The sequence below is a fragment of the Accipiter gentilis genome, chromosome 1 (genome assembly GCF_929443795.1).
Source record: "Accipiter gentilis chromosome 1, bAccGen1.1, whole genome shotgun sequence".
In the NCBI taxonomy this organism is placed as follows: Eukaryota; Metazoa; Chordata; class Aves; order Accipitriformes; family Accipitridae; genus Astur; species Astur gentilis.
The window spans coordinates 1,943,765-1,968,116 of record NC_064880.1 but is presented as its reverse complement, the minus strand read 5'-3'; the positions used below and the strand labels follow the sequence as shown (position 1 = coordinate 1,968,116).

Here is a 24,352-nt window from a genome sequence, read left to right as displayed (position 1 = left end):
AGAGAACCAGATTCGTGGTCTCTCTGTAATAGAGTTATTTCACTGGAGTGCAGCTGAGCATCTGTGTGTCTGTGCTTTGTGTGTCTGGATTTCCATGCTTATATAACATCTTCAGCAATATTCATTGTGGCAAAGGACACTATACGTTGTCTCAATTGTTTATCTAATGAGAGTTCGTTGTATAGACATAGATATCTTAGACTAGATATTAAGAAAGTTTCTTTACCAAAAGGGTGGTCAAACACTGGAACAGGCTTCCTAGAGGTGGTCGATGCCCCACGTCTGTCAGTGTTTAAGAGGCAATTGGGCAATGCCCTTAATAATATGCTTTAACTTTTGGCCAGCCCTGAAGTGGTCAGCCAGTTAGATGGTCATTGTAGGTCCCTTCCAACTTGAACTATTCTATTCTAAAAGCTACACAAGGATCAAACTGCTAGAGAGAGACACTATCGGCTGACTGACACTGAACTAAACCTGCAACTAAAGAAGCAATGCTAAGAAAATAGCAATGTGAAGCTGTAGAGAGATTTACTATTCCAGTAAAAAACCCAAACCAAAAAAAAACAAAAAAAAAAAAAAAAAAAAAAAAAAAAATCCAAAGCCCTGAACAACTGCTTCTCAAAAATTTCAGCATGAGACACAGAGAAATTCCTATCAGTTGATTACTATTTGAAGAAAAATGAGCAAAGTTATTTCTGTCAGCTTGCAAATGTAGCCATCAGTTGTTTAAGGATATAATTTCATGCTTAGAGAGAAACTATCCTGTAGCATCCTGATGCCAATTAGGAGCAAAAAGTACTCATCAGTGTCTCTAGGATTAAAATCAGAGTAACTTTTCTTGAATTTGAAAGGAAAGAAGACCCAGTCTTACCTGTGCTCTTAGGGAAGAAAAAAGGGAGCATGCAGAGAAGAAAAAAAATGCAAGGGTACAGATGGTATCATTGCCTATTGGGTTGATTGCGTGGCTGCTGAATGAAGTTTCACTCTGGAATGTTGCCTTTCAGAAAACAATGTAACAAAAAAGAAAATGTTCCCTTTCCCTTTCATCCTAATCAAAGCAGGAGGGCAGTTCTCAGTATTGCTTTAGTCTTTGTGTTCATTAGTAGTTTCTATTTTTCTTCATGGTTGTATTATCACACTCCAAAAACACTGGGAGAACTCACTTGGAGCAGTCAAAACAAATACACGAGTCTGTTGTATTGGGCCCCACCTCATTGTTTCCTTTTTGCACAGCATAGGCATACTGCTTCCAAATTAAGCTATAGACTCCCATTGCACAGATTAAACACCAAATCATGCAGAAATTGGGTATATCAGCACTGCCTCGGTGCTGGCCCCTAAGTCTAGCTGAACTTACAGGTGGTGAAGCTATATACATGACAGCAGGCAAAACCTTTCAGAGCATGTGAGATGTTGATTCCCATGCTGTTCAGCACGGATGATGAAGAATGAGTGCTGAATCACTGCAGAGCAATCGCATTACCATCTTGGTCATTGCCTCCAACCCTGACCTCCTACTTGTACATTGATCACTTCTTGATTAGTTCATGCTCCAATGCTGTCTTCTGTGCACAAATAGCCAGGCGTGTGAAAGATGATATTGAGCAGGCTCTTGCAGACGCCCCTACTGAGAGATTATCTCCCTTATCTGCACTGGCAAACTGAGACACAGCGATCTGGAAGTCTACGGTGAAGTCTGCAGTATAGTTGCCTGTGTCCCCTAGATAACAGGGTATTAGTCACTAAATTGGATGCTTCATTTCTGTTGAGTCTCATCCTTCCTATTATCTATGTTTCCTGGGACAGAAAAACAGTTTACTTGGCATTTGTACCCCTCCACTCTCCTATATTGGTGCTGATCATTGTAAATCCACTAGATTATGACAAGGGCGCTTCCTTCCATTCAGGAGTGGGTCATCTGAGCGGTGTAACACATATGGTCCTTCACAAACACATTACAAATGTTACTTTTGATGGACCTTTTTGACTGGCCCATAAAAATAAGGCTACTTAATTAACAGTACGTGTTAAAGCTAATCAAATAAATAGCAGAGAAATACATGGTTGTTTTTCATAAACTGCAAGCTATTTGAATGTTTTCCTTCACTATGATTGGAACCCGTGTGTTACAATTAGTTCAGTTTAGCCAGACAAAACACTTTCTTCACAAGGGAGAGTTTATATACATTCACAATAATTTAGAAGAATACTTAATACTGCAGTTTGCCTTTTTCTCATCGCTCTCTTGGTCAGTTTTGTTTCACTACCTGAAACTTTCTACTTCTAATCTTGCTGTATCATGTTCAGTGCCATGTCCATTGCATATTTATTATGAGCTTCTCATCTTTCCCTTATTCTTGCAGCCTCACAAACTAGAAAGCAATCAGACACTGGACAATCCCAAATCATATGAATTAATGTATGCTACAGCTTGATGCCTCTCGCTTAAGTCTTGTTTTCAGCTTTTTAAGTTCAGTATTTTTATCAATTTTAAGACCATAGTCTGTGATTTTCCAGGCCTCTTCATAATGCTGCATTTCAAAATTATATTGTGCAATCTTATGAAATGTTTTGGTTAAAATTTCACTGCCAGGGCCATTCATGATGCTGCACAATGCCATAGATTCATCTAACTGCAGTGCTTCAATATACTGCTTAACTGCTGCTTCTTCCTCAGCCACTGACAATAGCAGGTATCCTTTTGAGCAGTGGTCCTCAACACGTGTTTTAAGACTGTTACGGCCATGCTTCTGGATCACTTTCTCCATATCTTTTAAAGCTTTGTCATATTTTTCCAGGTGCATAAGGCAAGCAGCCCTCTGTCGGAGATACCTTGGATTATCTTTGCTTGTCAAGACAGCCAGGGTATAATAACCAAGAGCCTTCTCATAGCAATATTCTTTAATCAGCACATTTCCTTCCTGGGCTGCTACCTGTGGACAGAAAGTTACTTAACATTAGTTATTAAAAGTAAAAAAAAAAAAAAAAAAAAAAAAAAGTAGAATAACTAGTCTGGACTGGCCACAGGTAGACACAGATACTAAGAAATTTTGGATACTTTTCAAATGTTGAAATTGCATCTAGTTGGAGAACATGTAATTGGCATCTTTTTTGCATGCAGATATAAAAATCTTGGCTCAATGGGCACTTGCTGTTATCACTAGAGTTTCTGAACCACTCTTCTTTGTTTCTGTATGTTTTGCTAAAAGTTTCTCAGAACACTTCTTCTGAAGTTGTTTACATTCCTTAGGAATGACACATGACCTGAAAACTGAATGGACCGAACTCTAAAAGTAGACAGTGTTCTCTTCATGAAACCAAATTTCTGCCACGGTCTGCTCTAACAGGTGACTACATGGAAACTGCATCTTCTGGTGGATAGATAGTTAGCCCCATGTATTGCCCCACAAATATTTGCATGTGCTAATAATGAAGGTTGGTCTCTACTGAAGTTTACCCAAGCTATAGGAAAAAATGGCCAACCGATAGCTTTCCTAATCATTAATCTCAAGTGCAAGTGAACTATCTGCCCTTACCTGAAGGAAAAAACAACAAGAAAACTGAGAAGGCAGAAAGAGCCATATAATTTTTAGGTTCATAAAGGTCAATAAAGAAAACTCCATTAGAACTATTTGCCTCAAATGGATTTCTCATTATTTCCCTTTATTGGTAATAAACAAAGCTTTTAACATGCTGCAGCAGACTGAATATTTAAGTTATAAACAAGGCTGCCACCAGCAGCTTAGGTCTACAGAAGGCTGAGCCAAACAAGCTGAGACTTCAAGCGCAGGGTAAATATTTTCATCGGTCTCGATACCGCACGTTGCCTTTGGACGCTTGTGGCTTCCCAAAATTCAGTTAGCCCAGCCACTGTCTCAGTAGCCACACTGGACAGCTGGATCAGGTCTTCCAGTCTCTTTGTGTCCTTTGTCTTTTTGTTTTGATAGACTTGGATTAGAATTGATTGCTGTTTAATAGAACTAAGGAAAACAAGTTCTGGATGAAATGGATCAATATTGCAGGTCAAGTCTGAGCACCTCATCTGAGACCACTGTCATGAAATAATTTAGTCATTCCTAACAGTTTATGAAGAATTCTACCCCAGTTATTTTGCTATAAAGGAGTGTAAAATCCTTTATGTAGTCATATTTATTAGAGAGTCTCTCAGCTTCCACATACAGACATAGAGATAGGACTTCTCCCCAAACAGTGTCAAACACTGGCTTTAATATTTCTGGCCATAAATTGTCAGGCAGCCTGTCCAAAAACTTCTCAGATGTCTGTTTCTGTATACATTTAAGAGTAGCAAATTTAGTTTGCCCTTTCAAGTGGTTTTTAAGGCAACTAGTGAATGCAAATGTTGTCTCAGTTGGCAGGATTTTAACAAGGGATCAAGGTGGAATTGCACCTGCATGTAAGGAGCATCCTCACAAGAGAAAATTTTTTTTCCCCTAGAAATTCTAAAGTTCTAGATCACATTGTTCTAAAGAGCACGGTGGGGTTCCTCAAAATGCCTTGTGTTTGTATAGCTAAATTGTAATTTTCAGCCTTTAAAGTGCATTTTTTTTCTCAGTGGCAGAAGAAAAATACAATTTTTGTTGTTCTACTGAATGACTAATCTACTGCTGAACCTGCTAGTGTGCTAACCAGGATCATTTTGATTTACTGCACCACATACAATATTGCCACTTACTGAGCCACTACTTTGACTTCTTCGCATTTCACTGACAGTCCCCAAAGTAAGCAAGCCACAAAATTCTGGAATTCCTGCAGTACTTGGAGGAAAAACGCACATCTGAAAATAAATAACTCTCTCTCATCTTCATCGATGGAATAAACATGGGCGTTAGACAGCTGGATTCTCTATTGGCTCTGCCTGACCTAAAGGAACTGAGCTGGGATCCATTTTTGGTGTATAACACAGATGGGTTAATTAGCAGCTTACTTGCACATCATCTTCTGAGCAAAGATGCATATGAAATGAAGACGTATGGAAAGAAGATACAGGAAGTGCATAGAAAGCCAGAAGGATATTGCACAACTGAGTTCAGCTGCTCTCTGCATGTGGCTTTTGAGAAGCACTTTTTTTGCTATCAGCCTCATTACAGGTGACTTTGAAAGGCCAAGAGCAGGCTATGTAGTCCACTCACAGATGAACTGTAGTCCATCTTCAAACTTGTCACTTATGGCTTCCAGACTGAAATAATTCTGGTGCCATCTGGAAAGGGCTTGGCAGGCCATAAGTGACCAGGGATTGGACTGCTTCCTAGATTAGGTCTCTGTGACGCTTTCTACCATCTAGTTACTTCATTGTGTGATAAAGCACTGCAAATACACAGATTTTTGTTGCATTTTTGGTTCCAGTCCCTAGTGACTAATCTTATGCTGAAATTGACCAAGGTTCAATGCCTTAGAAAGAAAATGAGAAAGGAGTTTAAAGGACATGGAATTATGGTCAAGGGTTAGACTCTGAGCAGTAAATACTGGAAGATGGACTGATAAGCACTGAGCTTTGGAGGAGGGTTGGATGTTTTCAGAACAGTTTGGAGCAAGTCTTTCCTTCTTTACCTGGAGACCCTATTTGTGGTCCACAGGCCATGACAGCATGTGGAATGGCAACTTCTACCTGGGGCTGAGGGTCTAATTCTGACACTGACCATATAGCTTTTGAGACCATTTTTGTACAAGTCAGCTCTGGATACCCTATGGCACATGAACAGCCGCAGAATCTGCAGTCTGAGGATCTGAGCAAGCAGCTAGCAGTCATGCATTTAACCTTTGACATAGGAAACTGAAGGGTTGAAGCTGCACTAGCAGCAAGCAAACTCCCTTCCTCTGACCTTTTGCAGTTTAACAAATCTTTCAGATTCCTATTCCCATGTGGCTTTCCCAGTTGTTTACAAATTTCTCAGCATGGGACCCCTTAGACTATAAATAATGGAAGAATTTTATTGCTTTGTTTTTCATGAAAAAAATCAGTACATCAAGGAGCTCTCCTTCCTCCACCCTTTCCTATTCAGTTTATGTAGAATTATTTTTAGCTTTTCAGACCAGACTCCAGGATAATGATGACACATTTCTATAACGCCTGTAATGTCCAAACAGTCTAAAACAATGTGGCAGTAATACTTTTGTGAGTGGAGTGCTGAGACTAAGGGCTGACTGCAAACCACTAAACTCTTCTTTGCTTCAGTTTTCTTTTTTGTGAAATGGAGGTAATGGAAAGAACACCCTCCTCTAGAGTGTAGTTAGGAGCCATGGCAAAGTAAGGCCATCACTGGAATTTTTTGGGCACTAATTCTGTCTGTAAGCTTTTTCGCTTTTACTGAGATCTTCCTTTCACATACAAACTGGAATAACCTTGCAGGCAAAAGGAAGTGCTACTGGAAAATCCTTTGAGACAATGGGCAGGTGAATTAACCAATTCCTTCCCCACCCCAGCAAAGTACATACTTATCCCCTTGTCACAAAATATATATATATAAAAAAAAAGTTGTGATTCTGGGCTAATCAGTAATAAAAGTAATCACACTCAGTAAATCTTTGAAGATTAGAGAATATGGAAAGACTCCCAGGTGCTTGAGTCCAAATGTTTACTCAGCTGAACAAAGGCACAAGATAAAAAAAAAAAATAAAATTACTTTTTTGTACTTCCATTGCTGGTATTGAGCTCCAGTCTTGAAATCAGTCCAGCCACCCCTATTCTCTCAAGTGGCAGAGAAATCTCTCATGATAAGTAAGTCACCATTAAAGAGTTTTATTCTCGACCCTGTTCCACAGCTGCCAAAAAAAAGACAGAAATAAAGTGCCTCTCCCATTTTAAAGGTTTCACTAATCTGTGGCACTAGTGAGTTCCTAATACATCGGTGCAGTTTAGGCTGTAAAAAAATTAGTTTGTTTGGGTTTTTTTCCTCTCTTTTTTTCTTATTGATAACATAAGATAATCCCTCCTGCATTTTCTCAGAAAGCAGCACAGGTGGACTTAGCTGTGAGACTTCCATACAGAACGAGTGAAGTGGCAGCAAGGGAAATTCAGCTGTAAATCGTATCTTCATTTATAGACACTTCCTTAGGGCCTCCATAGACACATTCTTGATTGTAGCTTATCAACTTTATATAGTGAAAGACTGCAAATTGGCTCTAAAATCTTCAAACTCTTTCCCATAAGACTGCACTTTTTACATTATTCAGAAGAGAAGGGCTCTTTTCTCTGTAATGGGGTATATCAAGGGACTGGTAAATTAATACTTGTTTATATATATCCTCCTGCTGTTTTGCTAAAATACATACAAACTACTCCTTCAAGATGCATTAAGTATATCAGCATGTTGTTTTGTTTTATAACCTGGGAGGAAGCATAACAATATAGCTTCTCACCAGGGTGCACACAATCTACAAATTGAATAAAAGGAAGCAAACTGATTCTCAGAACACGAAGCTTCTGGGTAATCAGAACTGCAGACGCTTGAGTGAATGTTAAAACTCCTCACCATCAATCTGACCTTGCCTGTCTTATTACTGGAGATTCTTTCTCAGAGCTGGATGTACTTTGGGGGAGAAACTTGAAAAAAAATACTGAAAAATACATACTTAGGTTGACTAGAGCAATGTGCCATTTTTATGTCAAACACTTTTAGCTAAGAAAACCAATACCAACCTCAAAGGCTAGTCATTTTATAAAAATGTAAATATATTTAAATTTCTAAATGTTACACAAAAGAACAAAAAGGATTGAAGCATTTAATGTGACTGAATCAGAATCTTCAGTTTCAATTCATCAAGCAAATGAACAAAACATGAATTCCCCTTCCTCAGAAGCCAGCTGTGAGCACCGTGTTAACTCATACAGAGTACAATACTGGCAATGATCTTGTTAAATCTCTAGCTGCTGCCCCTCACATCCCCTGCATTTTAGTGTTAGGATTAAACAGGTCTCATGCTAGGGAGACCAACAAGAAATTCCCCCGAGTGGTAAGAAGTGGTAATGATGAATTACTAGAGACTGAAGCAAGTTCACTGGAATGGAAGAAGTTTGGATTCAGCTCCCTAATCTGGCTGAAGTGAAGGCTGGAAGAAGCAGCCAATTTGTTCCTCGTTCATCTGATAAATGGTCCTCCCACACACTTCTGTTCAAGATAAGGCAGGGAAGATCTCTGCAGCCTACTTTTGCTTCCCATTTCTTTCCCCACTGAATCCACAGATGTGGCATCAAAAAAGGACTGTACCTGAGAGAGATGCTGCTGTTGCTTAGCGTCTATGAAGTTCAGGAGAAACGCCAACTCCCTTTCATCTCTCTTAGCTAGGATGCTGAATGAGTGAGCTGCCTCTGCCATGTTCCTCTTCTTCAGCTGCAGCACAGCTAGTCTTGCACTAGCAAAGTCATCAGCAAGGGAGTGGCCAAATGCCTCCTGAAGGTGAGCAAGGGCCTCTTCATACTTTCCTGTTGGTTAACACCAGTACAAGCTATATAACCCATTCCTTGTGGAGAAAGAGACAGCAAGAAAACTTCCTAAAGCAGGCTTTAGGTATCCTGCCCACAGTGCACATCTAAGGGTATTAACTACTTCATACCCTTTCCCAAAACATTTGCAAACTTCTCTTGAAAAGTACTATACAACAATACACTTGCCATTTAACATTCACTTTCTTTTATTTACTGCTCATTCGCTTAGTCTGATCAGCTACGTAAAAGAATGGAAACTTACCATTTGCAATCAAAACATCTGTGTAGAAGATGTGATATTGTGGTGCATCCTTGCAAATTTTAATTAGTGCTTTTGCAATCATGAGAAGATCCCTGAGGGCTGCTGCTTTTGAAAGGTCTTTAGTAGCAATGACCTCAGTTAACATAGTCCTGCCATGCTGAAGAAGCAATTGAGTGATCAACTCTTGGGTTTCAAGCTTTAAAGACAGGATTGCTGGGATCACTACTCCTGCCTCCACCTTCAGCGCCGAGATCAAATCTTGCACTGCCTCCTATGTAAAAATAAGACCAAAAAATGAAATGGTAGCAATAAGTATGTATTGATAATTCATTCTTTCAGGTGCTTTCAGTTCTCTGCTCTCCCACAGGTCATCTGCACACCTTTGGAAGCTCTTTGCTCTTCCCTGTCCTTGTGCTGCATCTTTTCCATTTGCAAAGCTGATATAAGAGCACGAAGACAGGTTTGAATGACTATTTGCAAAGTGTTTTGAACTCCTCAGATTACTATTGAAAAAAATTCTTAGAACAACAAGAGAGATGCTGTGAATCAGTAAGTGCAAGCAGGATTTGGCTTAGCCAGGATAAACCAGCACAAATCCACACACCCAACTGGAGATGCACCATTTCAAATTCACTGTAGGACCGGTGTGATGTGCAGGTAAAGTGTGAGGCTATTGACCATATTAGAAGCAGATAAACCACGCAAACATCTGACATGATTTCCAGGCAATGATATACTGCAACCTCCAAAGTCCACTGTAACACTAATCACGCACATGAGTGTTTCACAGATGATGGAGAGGGACTTACTAAACCTTGAAACTGTTCTTTCTTTTTCCTCTTGTTGCAACATTTCATCTAACACAATTTCACTTCATGAAAATGTGAGATCAAATGTAAAGCAGAGTTTGCAGCATTGCAATCAATGAATGGTAGTGAAAGTGAATAAGATCTATGTTTAAAGTTTAGTCTTCTTCTCTCTAGACTTAGGAAAGCAAATCAGTCATGTCAAGTGGACTATTTATATGCCCAGCCAAAACAAGAGCCTTTCACTGCCAAATTCTGTTAGAAACTCTCTTGATTTCAGTGAGTCCATGTCAAAGCCTGTGGTACCTCACACTAACATTGCTTCATACCATCAGAAAAATAATCAGAAAATCAATATAGCGATAATACCTTATGCTGCTTCAGAGCTAGGTAAATAAATCCTCGTCCACTCAGAGCTTGCACGTTCCTAGGGTCCTCCTTTAGGATGGCATTAAAATCAAAAATAGCAGTTTTCTTCTGACCAAGGCAGCCATAACATCGAGCCCTGATGAGAAGGCAATCTTCAGCATAACCACCTGAAGGAGAAAAATGCAGACATGCTTACTTGAAAGGTCTCATGTCTACTGCTCTAAAACAGGGTGCAGTAAATCCCAGTGTGTGCAGACCACTAAGCCCCACTGAAGGCCTTCAAAGCAGCTAAGTGAAAATGATGTGGTAGACCTACGTGTTGTGTTATGGTGACTGCAGGAATTAAAAGTAAGTACCACTTTATTCAGAGCTGTGGCAAGGGTAGAACAAGAGGGGTGTGCTGGATGGAGGCAAATGTGCTGTGGTAAGGAACTGCAATCCACAGATGTGACTGGAAGAAGAATAAGGAGGGTGCTGGAGAGGATATCCATATGAAGCCATAGAAAAATTCTACTTTGCCCGAGGATACCCGATGAAGTACAATGACAGTACTTAAGTGGTAGTTTCCTTTATTTCTGTTGCCAGTGGAATTCCTATTGCATACTATCAGTTCTGAGTTGAAAGGAAAAAAACAAGAATCTATGTCAGGTTGGTTTCCAAAACACAGTACTGTATCAGTTAAGTGTCCTGCTGAGGCTTAGCAGAATTCTGTCAAAGAATGAATTTTCACTGCTGAAGTCTTGAAAGTGTTTTTTGGTATGTGTTACAAGGCTACTCTGTTGGTTTAGGTCTTGTGATGTACATGTCAATGTCATTCTGCAGAGAAATGGTGAGTTGTGGTTTCAGTGTTGCTGCTCAGGACTGGAGTTCAATGTTTAGTTTTGCTTCAAAATTCCTATCTAACCTCAGAAAAAGCACTCAGTTTCTTTCTATGTCATTATCTAACTTGGTAGACACATCTTTCATGGCTGGTTGGGATAATTTCAATATGTTTGATGCAAGCCACAGAAACGTTAATGGGACATAGAGACAAAGCAGTTTGGGTGTTATGCTAGCCTAATACCTATGTCAGCCTAAAAGCTTTCCCACACAACCAGCAGGCCTACCCACCAATGTGAATGTGACCCTGGTCTTTCTCTCTGTGATATAAAGCTAGCCATGTTTCTCACTGGCTGACAGCAGAAACCAGTGTATCTTCATACTTGCTCTGTAGGCCACCAAGGAACGGGCAAGCCTGGACCAATAAAAAAGTCTGGGCCGCAGTATGTGCAAAAAAGCCTTTTCAGGGCATGTATTTTGCTGCTAAGATGAATATTTCAAAAAAGAAAGATTCTGCATGTTATAAACAGAAGAACTAGTTCTGGAAATAGCTAAAAATATGTATGTATATTTATATTTACAGAAAGAAAAAAAATAATTCTAACAGTGATTTAAGTACAGAAAGGGCACTTTGCTGAGAGCAGTTGTATGGCTGCAATTTGATTTATAACTGTAACTGCCCTACTGTGACTCAACTCTAACTTTCCAGACACGAACAGGAACCATACTGTGCCAGGCACACCAAAAACACAGGCCCCACTTCAAAGAGCCTTCAGTCTAGCTAAACATGCTAAAAGAACATTGTAATAAAAAATTGAATGAGTGGAAAAGGTAACAGAATGAAAATCATAAAATTACATTGCTCAACTAGCTCAAAAGCTTCCTGGTTTCTAATAGAAACAAATATACACGTCCATCAACACTGTCTCTCCTGAAACATCCATGACTGCTTTTCTGATTACCTCAAGGTCTCAGCAAGAGTGGGTCTCCTCAGAACAGCCAAAGGAAGCAAAAGGAGTGGCCCACAATTATTAAGCACTCAACCTTCCCACACAGGCAAATTTTTTTTCTACCTTCTCTGGGATACCTAGACTCAGCCAGCTAAGAGCATAGAGAAATTCTGTGTTTGTCAGTTGTCATGAAACTACTTCTACCAGTTTTTGAGGTCTGGAAAGCTTTGCCCTTTGTTATTCTGCCCTAAAGTCTTCCATACATTTTCAAAGGGACCGCTAAAAGACAGCATTGTGATGCTGCGCTGGAAAGCAGCACAAGGAAGATAAGGCTATCGTAAAAGGCAACGTCTTCATATCCCCAAATCTATCCCTCTACCACACCTTTCTCCCTCATCTTAGGATCTGAGCTGGATTAGGATCAAATTCATTAGAAAGAATCCTTGGAGACTTTACTATAATGGAATGGGAGCAGCACAAATGAGGGAAGAAAGCTCTAGGAGAAAGATATGCGAGATGGGGGCACAAGGCCATTTGGCTGTTTGAATGAAGTGGAGTCAGAAGGTACACACGGTTTTGGATAAAACAGTAATCCAGATAGGACTGACTAATTTACTGCCACACTTAATATGCACAGGGATTTGTGATACTAAGATTCTTTTTTCTCTGCTTTCATATAAGTACTGCCCAAATAAACACATATAGATGACAATGAAAATCATGGTCCATTCATTCACTGGTTACAGAGCATATATCTTTCTGCCACCCACATGCCCCTTCCTTTCAAGACAATTTTGATAAGGATCTTAATATGCCCAGGGTTGCAATCAATAACCGTGGCATCCCAATAATGGATGATAAATCAGCAGTGCCACTGTAAATACTTTTTCATAGGGAGGTCAGCAAATTCAGCATCTTGCACAGCTGCCTGCAGAGATGAGCCAGCAGACAGGCTCCTAGCAATTTTTTTACAGTAATGAGGCTTTTTCTCCTTCCTGATATGCTCCAAAACTTCTGTACCAAAGGTTATTATTGCTCTGGACCTCTACCAATTGGCTCCTATAAAGACAATATCTATTTCTTAACAAGCATCTGTTCTAGCAGGTGGGGAGTTGATAAGCTGGAATGCATGGGCTATGAAATGGAACCATCTCAAAGCAATTAACAGGGTTTTTCTTCCATTTTCATAAACCAATCTCTCTTCTTCTCAGTGCTGCTGTCATAACATTTGCTCAGAGTGAAAGGCAAATTTCCATACAAACATGGTTTTACTTGGAACATGCCAGAAGCATTTCCATGTTAGTCTGATCTCTCTCCTTAGGAAAAGCTAGGATAATGATGTACGTAAGCGGGTACATTCACTCTTTGGCACTGGAACTACATATTCATTGGTGTGTTGGAACAAGGAGGCAGGTTGTCTGCTGCCATGACTGTATTTACAGAGTGTTCGTTCTGATGAAACAGGAGGTACCAAATAAATATCATTGGTAAGAAGGTTTTCAGTGTACTAATTGATGTAACAAACTAAGGCTGAAACAGGGGAGCCTTCTACACTGCTTGTCTAAAATGGGCTGAAGCTGGCTCTGTTTCAGTAGCTTTTCCAAATTACTCACCAGCTAGCATCTCCTCTAAAAGTTACTGAAACAAAGAGGATGAAGGCTTCTTTCTTCCGAAAGGGAGATTTCCTTCATCTAGATGATTTTGTAAAGTGTCTCCTCAGTCACACTCTTTCAAGGACTAATTGCTCACAGGGATCAATTTCCCCTCTCATGTATCACAAGTTTGGCTTTGATCTTTTTAGGAAACAATTTTACTGCATTTTCAAAGAAGCTCTCATCTCTTTCTAGATAAAGTGTTATTTTCTGGTGAAACATTTCCAAAAACGTCCAACCTAGCAGCTGGACAACAGGATCAAAAAGCCCTGGCTTCTCTTGACATTACCAGGCTTCAGAATTACTTCAGTCACCTGTGTGCAGTTACTCACTGAAAAATCAAGTTTTATAGAAGGAAAAATAATTATGTAGGATTTCCTTGAGACTTTTCCCTGTATTTTGAGCATCTATGTTCCTGTGATAAAACAGCCTCCCTACATTAAGTACAGAAGAATCCCCCTGCCATTCTGCTTTTCCTTTATCAACGGAAGAACAGCATTACACTGCTTGTCCTAAAAGGGTCTTTTTTTAAAACCACAATAAAGAAGGAAAGCTTGGCAAATAAAAAGGAAAATAATCTAATGGCTCTGAGAAGATAGCACTGCTAACATTAAAGCATGTAGTTTGTTCAACATCACAGCTGTACTTGTGAGAAAATCTGTGACCGTGCATATGAAAAAAATTATGGTTACAGATCAGTTTGTCTAGACCAATTACTCAGAAGCAACTTATAGCAACTGAACAGTTAGTGTAGTCTGATGTTTGGTAGCAGGTCTACCATAACAAAAGACTCTATAAAGTGTAAAGAAGGTAAATATTTTGTCTCCTGTACACATTACATTTCTGGAGCATGAAAAACTGGGAAACGATTAGATCAGAAATTTCAAACCACCAGCTGGAAATAGATGAGTTCAGGATGTTAAGGATCTTTTCCAAGTTATGAAGGAATTATGGGTTCTTTGTGTTGATATGACCCAGTTAGGGTGGTTTATGCCTGAACTTACCTTTTAGCATGTAAGCAATGCAATTTAAAATAATCCTCAGCTGTGATCCAGGAGGATTTAATATGCTAAACAACAGAATAAAATCACATGCTGGGCTTTCTTGACAGGTGAAGCAAAGGGGCTGATGTCCTTGGAGAACTGAACTGAACACTTGAAACTCCTACCATGTAGCTCACAAGCTACTTATGGGACAGTAAGAATGTTTACTATTTCATTGCACTATTTCATGATCCAGATGAGTTGCTACTTTAAACAAATTTTATCCTGCTCTTCACCTGCCTTGTAAGTCTCCTGTTTAAGTCTTCTCATTGGGGAGATGACAGATGGGAATTGGTTGGACATGCTTGCCTACCCACTGATCTGATTTCCCATAGAAGTAAATCTCCTATCGGTATCTTGATAACCCTACCTGAAGCAATGATGGCAAAGGAAAGGTAGGCAATGGCCTCTTTGATGTCAGCATCCTCCTGTTTGTTCTTCAGGATGGTCAGCGCTCTGAAATGGCAGTGAGTTTGCATCAGCTTCTGGTCTTCATCTTTGAAAATGTCCATGATTGGCAGGAGGCAGGAGGTATCTCCAATTCTGATCACTTTCTTTAGCAGCTTAACAATGTGAGAGAAAAAGGCAGAAGAGAAAGATTGGCATGAAAAGATAAATGAAGTCACGCTAAAGCTGGAAACATTACTGTCTGGTGAGACAAGTATGCTCTTACCCAGTGCTTCCCCATGCTTCACTGGGGCTTCAGCCAGCCACGGTCCAGCCAAGGACCATGAATCTCTTTTACTTAACTTCTCAGCTGACCCTAGTGTAAATGTATGTTGGAGAAAACATTAATTCTTATCTTTTCTCACCAGCACTTCAGCTGTAGAAATCATTCTGGGGAAATAAATAATGCTGCCTTGCTTACTTTAGGCAGCATCTGTTCCAGACTGACAGTTAACTGTTTTTATAAATACAGCTGAACCACAGGATGATTGCCCCAAAGAGAGAAAGTTTCTGTGGAACAGAAGGATTCCAGTGACCCCTTTTGACTGTGAAATTGAAACAAGTGACTTAATAGAAAATCAGTGAAGTGCTGTGCCTTTCTTTTAGCCTTTCTCTGTTGGGAATCTGGGAAGAGTACAGACTCAAATCCACAAACCACTGCCCTCCTGGAAAAGAGTCTTGCGTGACATATGGTATCTTTGCCTCCATTCACTAGAGCAAAAATCTCCAAGCACTTTTTAACTACATTTCTTAAGGAAAAGAATCAAAAGGTGTTCCCCCAATAAAGCAAATGTGCTTAGCAGGTACTCATTATTCAAATTTGAGCCAGAGAAGCTAGGACAAGAACAAAGTTATCTTGGTGCACCAGACTTCTCTATTGAACTTACTACTTTCTCTATTTTTATTAATAAATACAAGTGTCTGGATGCTGACAGGTTGGTGGGACAAAAAATTTCTGATGAGGAATTTTCAGTGACATATATGTTCCATCTAGAACTTGTAGCAGAAGCCGCAGATAGGAATCCAGCTTCCAAGGGCAGCCTATGGACTCTAATCAAGTCATGTCATTCATTAATAGCCTTCCCCAAAGCAGCAAATTATACAAAACTTCTATTTTTCATAGGAAGTAGTGAAGTGGTGGCAATAAAACCCTTCTTTTTATGGCTAGAATTTATACGGGATTTTAAAAAAATGCAATAGTTCCCTCTGATGGCAGAACCTGGTAATTCAACTTTGTAATCCATGGTAGGAGAATCAACATGTTGGAATCTCTTTCATGGTTTCAAGCACAAGTCATTAGTCACTAAAGAAAGAAAACTGCAGACTGATATTTGAGCTTCTGGTTTTGTGCCCCGCCCCCGCCCCCCCCCCCCCCCCCCCCGCTTCATTAGGATAATTAGTTAGGTAGTAGTTCTGCCTTCTTTTCTCTAGGGGAAAATTACCAATCCCATCAATGTTGTCGCCAGGGGCAGGATGTTCAGTCATGCTCTGCCTAGTTAAAGTCTCTGATGAGAAGTGCCGTTAAATAGCATGTGATGAATGGGCTGTATTTTGCTAGGAGTCCTTGTGTGGCCTGTGCTAGAGACAGAAAGTCCTACTTATGAGACCTGTATTTAGATCTTAAAAGTTCTGCTAGAGGTTGAACAACCTAAACCTCACGTGAGCTCTGAGTTTCACTGTGTCAACAGTCCTCACTGTTGCTGTTTATGGAGCTTCTAACAACAAACTTTAGTTTTAAAATGGAAACGCGTATGAACCACTGAGCATGACAATGTAATTTGTAATTTCACTGCAGTCTGGGAAAAGCAGTATCAAGTGAGGTCAAAGGCAGCTATTCAGAAGGGAATGACCCTGAAGATGAAACTTTGCACTGCCCTGAACCACAGCAAAGTTGTTTCAATTTAAAAATTGCCTAGCAAGCAGGGAGGTTAGTTTTTTATGAAAGTCACCAAGTTTTCTTAGCATTTCCTGCCTTTTTCAAAGACCTCTGCCCAGCTTACCAACATCCCTGAGAAATGTCTTGAAGGACAGGTTGGGGTAGGTGCAGCCCCACTGGAAAACCCGTCACAGGTTGTGTGATGGGGTGGGTTCCAACTTTGCGCCATGTGATGAGGTGGCCTCACAGGGCAGCTTGTACCCCAGAGCCTTACAGTTGTCATGTAACACTGAGGAGCAGGAGACAAGTACAGCACTGTGCTGGGAAACTGAAACCTTGGAACACCTTGGGTGTCCTTGGAACACCCTCTGGCAAGCCTATGCCTCTGAAGTGGTCCCTCTTAAGTTCTACCATGCATCTTCTGTATCAGCCAAAAGGGTTGTTAACCCTCTTCACCATACCCATCACTGATCGCTTTCTCATTCTCTCTGCTAGCCAGGTCCTCCTTACCTGGTTGCCATCATACATGAAACCTTTCTTCAATTGCAGAAGCGCGAGTCTAACCAGGATGGGAGACCTTTGTGGATTTCTGGAGAGTGCTAGCAAGAGGAGCCTGTGAGCTTCTTCTACACGGCCCATCTGGTACAGGGCATCAGCACAAAGGATCTGTGATGCTTCATCAGAAGCGTCCAGCTCCACCAAGAGGGAAGCCAGCTGGTAAACCCCAGGGGCATCTCTGGAGGAAAAAAAAGAAGAAGAAAAAGGGAAAGACCACCTTCAAGGAAAAAAATGTTAATGAGAGTAACAGAGCCTCTTTGTCTCACCCGGAAGCTAAGCAGCAGCTTATCAGTCCAGTATCAAAATGGATGATACATTTTACCATATTCAGCATCACAGATATCTCTGCCGCTTAATTCTATAATCATAATCCCTCTTTATAAAAACATGTTTTTAAGCAGTTGTGGCTCTAAAGAAAGGTTGACAAATAATGATTCATATCTGTGGTTGCAGCTGATATGACAATGGGAAAAGGAAAAAGGAAAAAGTAACAGTAACCAAAAAAAAATAATAATCATCATTTCTAATGAAAAGCTGTGTGTTAAAATTTGCATGGACTCATGAACTGTGTTAATAGGTAGCTGCTTGTTCCAAAAGCAGTGACCTGTGTCTAAGGGGGTTTGTGTTTGTGCCCTGATCTGCCAGTGCAACACTGAATGAGTTAACACATTTTCCTGTCCTTCAGTTATACCACTGGAGTGCAGGCCCCAAGTACTGGGTGTGAAATGTGCATCATGCAACTGCAGAAAAAGGCCATAATAGTACTTAAATTATTAAAAGACTAAATAAATATGGGTATCACTTGTAAAGAGCAGCCACCTGAGATGAACTCTCACGTGCTATTTCCCACTTCAAATTTTCAAGTTTTCTCCTGAAATACTAGTATTTAACATGAGGAAAAACTGAGAAAGTAACATAAAAATTCAGTTTTGGAGAAAATGGGTAACTTTTCCTGGCCCGGTATCAGACAAAACTTTGAAAATGAAACACTGAAATTTTTAGATTTAAATAGCAGCTTGTTTTAAGTAATGGCTGCCATCAGAAATCTGGATAAGTCTACGCCCACATAAGGCTTTAATACAGCAGTTCAGTACCATGATTGCTTCTGAGTTCAGTCCTATGTAAAAAAACTAATAAAGATACTATTTTGATGAGCAATCTTTTCGGATCTTTAGAAAGTAAATTTTAAGTATTAAAACCTCCAAGTCCCTCTGTTACACCTTGCTCTACCTTCAAACTGAGGTTTTAATGGATTTAGCCAGAATAGTTTGGTGGTCTTGTCTCAAATCTCCCAGCCTTAAGTACGACATTAATACAGTTAGCATTGAAAAAAGAATGTGGATTGCTAGCACCAAGTATGTGCACAGTAGCACCTCAGCTCTGTCTTGGAAGAACACTTTCTAGGGTCTTGGTATTTCATGGCCTACCAAATCCTTCAGTTCAGAGCTGAGAAAGGGGCCAGGTAGCACCAACGATTCTGTTTTCTTATGGGTGTATCTACTCCTGTAGAGGAGAAACCTCTGCCATATTCCCTCTAGCATTTTGTGCACTCCTAGCTTGGGCCAATGGGTTCATCACAGATAAACTTCCATAGAAAGATTGAGCTGATTTGGCTACGTGGATCCTATTGCATTCTGACATACCAGCAAAACAACATTTTGCTGGAATAACCACACCCATGCAGTTTTATTTCAACCTGTTATGTTAATTAGGAATTTCAAAAGGGTCTCTCTACCAAGCAAGTACTCTCTCTACCACTCAAGACGCTCTCTTTCTGCTAGGAATCTGCACAGCTCTGTTTCTTTTTTTGCCCACAGGCTGAACTGCCTCCTGGGTACCTCTTCTTCTGCAGCATCTTCTGTCCTTCTTCTTGGAGAACTTTTAGCAGCAGTCCTCTTTGGTTCCATGGCACATAGGACTTGATTGTGAAGATGGTTTCTTCCAGCTTTAACTGGCAAGCTGTGATATAATCCAGGGCTGTCAAGTAATGGCTGCCACCAGAAATCCGGATAAGTCCACGCCCACATAAGGCTTTAATACAGCTGTTGGGATGCGGGGAATCATGCTCAATGACCTTTTGAAAATCCTGCAGGGCTTGCTGATGGTCATGAGCGTGGAGGGAGCAGAATCCTCGCAATGCTAAGAGAGTATTGTAGTAAGTTTTCTGCTCTGCTGCCAAGAGGTGGTCACAGATGTCCAGGGCAGTTCTGATGTGTCCACGCAGGAGATAGCAGTCTGCTAGCCGAACACTGAGCTCACGTTTGGACCCTGGGGAGATCTGTAGGAGGAACTGGACTGTCTGGATGACAGAAGGGAGCAGTTCAGTACCATCATTGCCTCTGAGTTCAGTCCTAGTACGCACAGCCTCCCTGAATGCTGCAAACTTCATCTCCAGGACAGTTCTAGCCTGTTCTTCTATCCTCTCAGTGTCATGTGGTGAGAAAAGCTCTTCAAAGTGTTTCATTGCCTGGGCAGGGGTTGCTGTAAAGGCTTCTGCTAAATCCTGAATCATTTCCTGCATCCGTCCACCCAAGAAGAAATATGCAGCAGCCCGTTCCAAGAGCAGACCCAAAGCTTTCTCATCTCTGAGATTATCAGCTGAGAAGCCCTTGAGGGCCTTGCTACAAACTGCCACACAGTCCTCAAATTTGCTTTTCTTACAGAGGTAAGCTGCCTGAGCCCTGCAAACCCAGATATCATCCGGTGCCACTGCAGACAGGAAGTCATAGCAGTTCCCCAACCACTGGTCCAGGGAACTGCAGTCAGGGCTTTCTTTCTGGTATGTTGAGACATAATTAGAGAAGGCCTGGATGACCTGTGGCAGGTGTTCCCTCTGCCTAGTACACACATAGTCCACTGCCTCAGCCCGATGCATCACAAAGGCTTGGATATAGTCCGCAACTCCCTTCCTAACTTGTGTCCCTGATAGCAGCCATGCTAATGCCCTCAGCAGCAGCAGTTCCATTGAATACTTAGGGTTAGCCTTGAGCAGGGTATTGCATTTACTCACTACCTCCTCTGAGCATCCTCGCCTGAGCAGGGTCTCCAGGTTATATACTGTAGATACTACATTGTCGGGACTTAAGCTGGAGAGAAAGATGGCAGCTATTCCTACACTGAGGGAAACAACGGCCAAGTTCTTGCTCTGAATCTTGGGAATCTGATTCTTGCCTTTGCACCAAATCTCCAGAGTGGCTATCACTTTCTCCCAGAGCCCTCTATCTAAGGAGTTCACTTTCTGTACTGCCGTGGGGGCACTGCAGCTGAAGGCAGCTGTGTAGAAAGCAGTGGCTATTGGTAACTCCTGCTGGGCAAGATGGTGGTCCCCTTCTTTGCAGAGCAGTGCAGCAAGCTCCTGAGGTGACATTTTCTGCAATTGTATCTTTGCCAAGCAGCATCACACGTGTAATGTGGCTAGTGCCTGTAAAACAAAAAATCGGCAACATGAGGGCCTGTGGAACACAGGTGTTTCTGCTCGGGGGGCAGCTTTCCAGCTGACAGACATAAGCAAGCCTAGGTACTGCAAAAAGCCAGGGTTTTGTCATTGACAGGCTTACTGGGGAGCAAAGCCACGAGAAGAAACACTGAAGAGGTTCTCAGCCCACAGCCATGCCGGAAAGCCGCCACACAGCCTTGTCAGTGGTCCCTACCTCATTGACTGTCCAGGACGTGGGGCTGGGGGGGGCCTACTGGGCTTTGTCCTCCCTGGCTGAGATGTCTGCCTGATAAATTTTTAATCATCAGACGGCACATCAGTGCTGGCGGCGGACAAGGAGGAGACAGAATAGCACCTTGATACTTTGCCCACCAATTCCCTTCCCCTCCCCCCACCCACCCCCTTTAGGAGAGGCAGGAAAGGGAGAAGAAGATTTGCACCTTTCTACCTCCTGGGAATCAGCGGGAACGATGCGGTTGAGCGCGAAAACCCGAGCTCCAGAGCCGGTCGCTTGGCCCCGCACCACCTGAGGCCTAGCCCTCCCGGTGAGGGGCCCTCAGGAGCACCGGCCGTGGCCGGCGGGAAGCGGCTGCGCGGCCAGCGCAAGGGCGGAGGGCACAAGTACCTGAGAGCGGGCGTCGGCGGGAAGCTCCTGAGGCGAGGCGAGCTGAGGTGAGGCGAAGCGAAGCATTCGGGGACGGGACGGAGAGCAGGGGCCGGGTCAGCCAGGCGCCCTGTTGCCTGGAGACCGCAAACGCTGCCCTGGCTCCGCTGCCGGCGGGCGGGCAGGGCAGCGGGTAACCGGCCGTAGCCCTGAGAGCCGGCAGGGAGCCATTTGCCTCCCCGCCCCGTCCTCCCCGCAGCGAGGGCGGCCTGTGAGGAAGGCGGGCCTGCGGTTGTTCCTACCGGGCGTTTCTGCCTCAGGGTGGCCGGAGCGGAGACCACCCCCCTCCCCGCCCCGGCCCCGCTGTGGGCCCTCCGGCCTGGCGGTGCGGTTTGGGGTGGGCTCGGCGTGAGTTTTTCTGTCTTTGAGAGGCCATCCTGGCTGCAAAGGGGCATGGCGGTGGAAGGGTGGGGGGCCGGGAAGAGAAACCATTACCTGAGGAAAAGTAAAGCAGGTCTCTTGACCCTCGGTGGGGCGAGGTAAAGTGCGTTAGTTACCACAAGCAGCACACTCCTGTCTGTGGCGCAGCTTAACCTTACTTTTTTTTTTTTTTGATAATAAAAATGTTTTAGCGGTAGATCCGTTATGTTTTTAGGAGTGTTTAGACTGATGATGTTCCTTTAAGCTAGGGCCATTTCTGAAGTCCAGCTTTTTCCTTACCCATGTTCTTTGACATTCAAAAGAGAAAAAAAAAACCTCTATGATGAATAGAGATTTTTTGACATTTTATTAAGAGTTTGCCCATTACTTTGATTTGATTATTTTCACTTTAATTACCCTAATTAGCCATCAAGATATAATTTAGCATTGCTGTCACATTAGGCCACAGGTGATATTACAAAGAAGGACTTGAGGGCATAAAAAGAAACAGTTCTGAAATAGAAATCACATTAAAAGGAGCTGGGTTGATCAAACGCGCGTGCCTCTTTGTCCCTCCACTGAGGTTCAAGCACAGCTTGTGGGAATAAAAACGAGACTGGTGCCTTCAATGGATTGTGGTCCAGGCTGCAAAAATCATTACCCATAATTTGACTTTGCTGCATGACTGAGTGGTGTGGAAGTTGCTTCCAGCCACATTTTGCCTTGCAGATACAAAGAACGTGGAGGATGCCAGTATTCTCCATTCATCATTTCTAGCATAAAGAGTCCCAGTTTAGTTAAGAATCCAGTGTGCTCGCTGCTATACGTGGATGGTTTAAGGGATGTTGTTGCAACCTCTATGGTTGGCCAGAAAGGTAGCAGCAACATGAAGAAATTACTTTGTTGACTTAGAGTTATGCAGCAGGTGGTATGAATACAGCCAATTTTAAGTTGTGCATCAGATTTAAGCTTGGATTAATTTAGGTTCCTGACTTTGGTCCTCAAAGGAATAAGAGGAACAGCATCTGCAAGAGCTCAATGCTGATGGAAAAAGAGAGTATTTTTCTGACGGAAAGGACTGTGGCCTGGTATGATACCTGAGGTGTATGAATAGAGCGCAGTTTGAAAACCCGTTGTCATAAGTGGCGGAATCAGCAATGTAATTTAGAGGCTCCTAACGTTTTTCTCAAGCCACCAGACAATTTGCTGTTTGTCCTGTGGGGTAGATATGGCAGGCCCTGTTTCTAGTATCATAAAAATTGGGGGGGGGGGGGGAGGGGAAGTGCAGAAATGTTTATCTAAACATTAAATATTAAGGATGCTACACACTCATTAAATATTAAGTACACTACAATTGCTCCTCATGATGTCTCTGATTACTGATAAATTTTTAAAGGGAGGTGGGTGGAGAGGGAGTAAACACAGCACAACAAGTGGAGGGCTTTGCAAAGCAGGAGATGCACTGACACGTCTGCAATAACCCTTTTCAAAGAGACACGGCTGAGAAATCTTGCACTTATTTCTTTTAAAGGCTCTCAGTGCCTGCATGTAACAAGTGCCTCCCCTCAGGGCTTTTAAATGCTAGGCGTAGCTAGGACTGAGGGTGAGAAACCGGTAATATGTACGTTTGGTAGAGAAAATTTGGCTTAAAAGAAGAGAATGAACTTTCTTTGATAGAAAGGGGCATAATGGGGTGGGGCATTAATAACTAAAAAAAATAAATCTTTAATTTATTTGATTCTTCACTCTGAACTGTACCTGGGTTGGAGAGCAGACATCAAATTCTGCTCTCATTAGGCTGGTGTAAGCACGCAGGCTAGGGAACGAAGGTGGCCTATATTGAATTATACAGGCTTGGTGACCGAATGCCCACAACACTGAAGTCAAGAAGCTCTGGTGATGTGCTAAGCCACATGATGAAATTTCATCCCTAGGCATATTTAGTTGCGCATCCGCAGTCTGACAGGAGAGTTAGAATGCTAATAACTCTGTTGTCAAACTAAGTCAGGATATTCTCGTCTCGTGAAGGAAATTTGCACCCCTGGTACTGTATCCCCATGACCGCAGCTGCTGCTATTCCTTTGGGTTAGAACAGCATGTTTCAAATGGAGACCTCTAAGCTTTGTTACTGACAGATCTACTTCCTAGCATTGGTAGGAAAGCATACGTGAAACATTTCAGGACGTTCAAGTTCTCAGTCAGCCTTTTATATGCTGTTCTTTTTACGATATGGTACACTGCAGTTTGGTCAAACTTTTCTGCATGCCAGATAATCACAGAAGTAAGTATAACACATCCTAGGAACACTATAAGGTGATTAAATCAGTGTTTATAAAGAGCTCTGAAACATGTGGGTGAAAGGTGGCATAGGTCAGAGAAGTTTTAGCCTTGTCTTTTTATAGTCTGGCCCAATTACTCTGGATATGGTTGAGTATTACAAAATTTACCCCTTTGCTCAAGTTTCTCAGTAAGGCCTTGAGGAATGCCTATCTTTTCACTTGGCTTTGCCAGGCTTAAATATAAATATGTTAATACATGAAACATCCTAGTGTTCTCTGAGTGCATAAAGGTATATGGTCACAGAAAGCCAAAATGATCTCTCTATGCACTGGACTATTTTCATCTATGTTCACCCCAATGAGAATGATAATACAAAGGATTGCAGGG

The 24,352-nt window shown here is 41.9% G+C and overlaps 1 protein-coding gene across 1 annotated transcript; it reads right to left on the bottom strand.

The window, feature by feature from the left end:
* Nucleotides 1–2,414: 2,414 nt before the first annotated feature.
* TTC34 (tetratricopeptide repeat domain 34) lies at nucleotides 2,415–20,592 on the bottom strand. The gene is given in 7 exon segments (XM_049815521.1): nucleotides 2,415–2,933; nucleotides 8,226–8,440; nucleotides 8,706–8,976; nucleotides 9,881–10,047; nucleotides 14,715–14,907; nucleotides 17,178–17,401; nucleotides 18,984–20,592. Coding segments are annotated over 7 exon segments (3,198 nt in total).
* Between the last annotated feature and the right edge of the window lie 3,760 nt (nucleotides 20,593–24,352).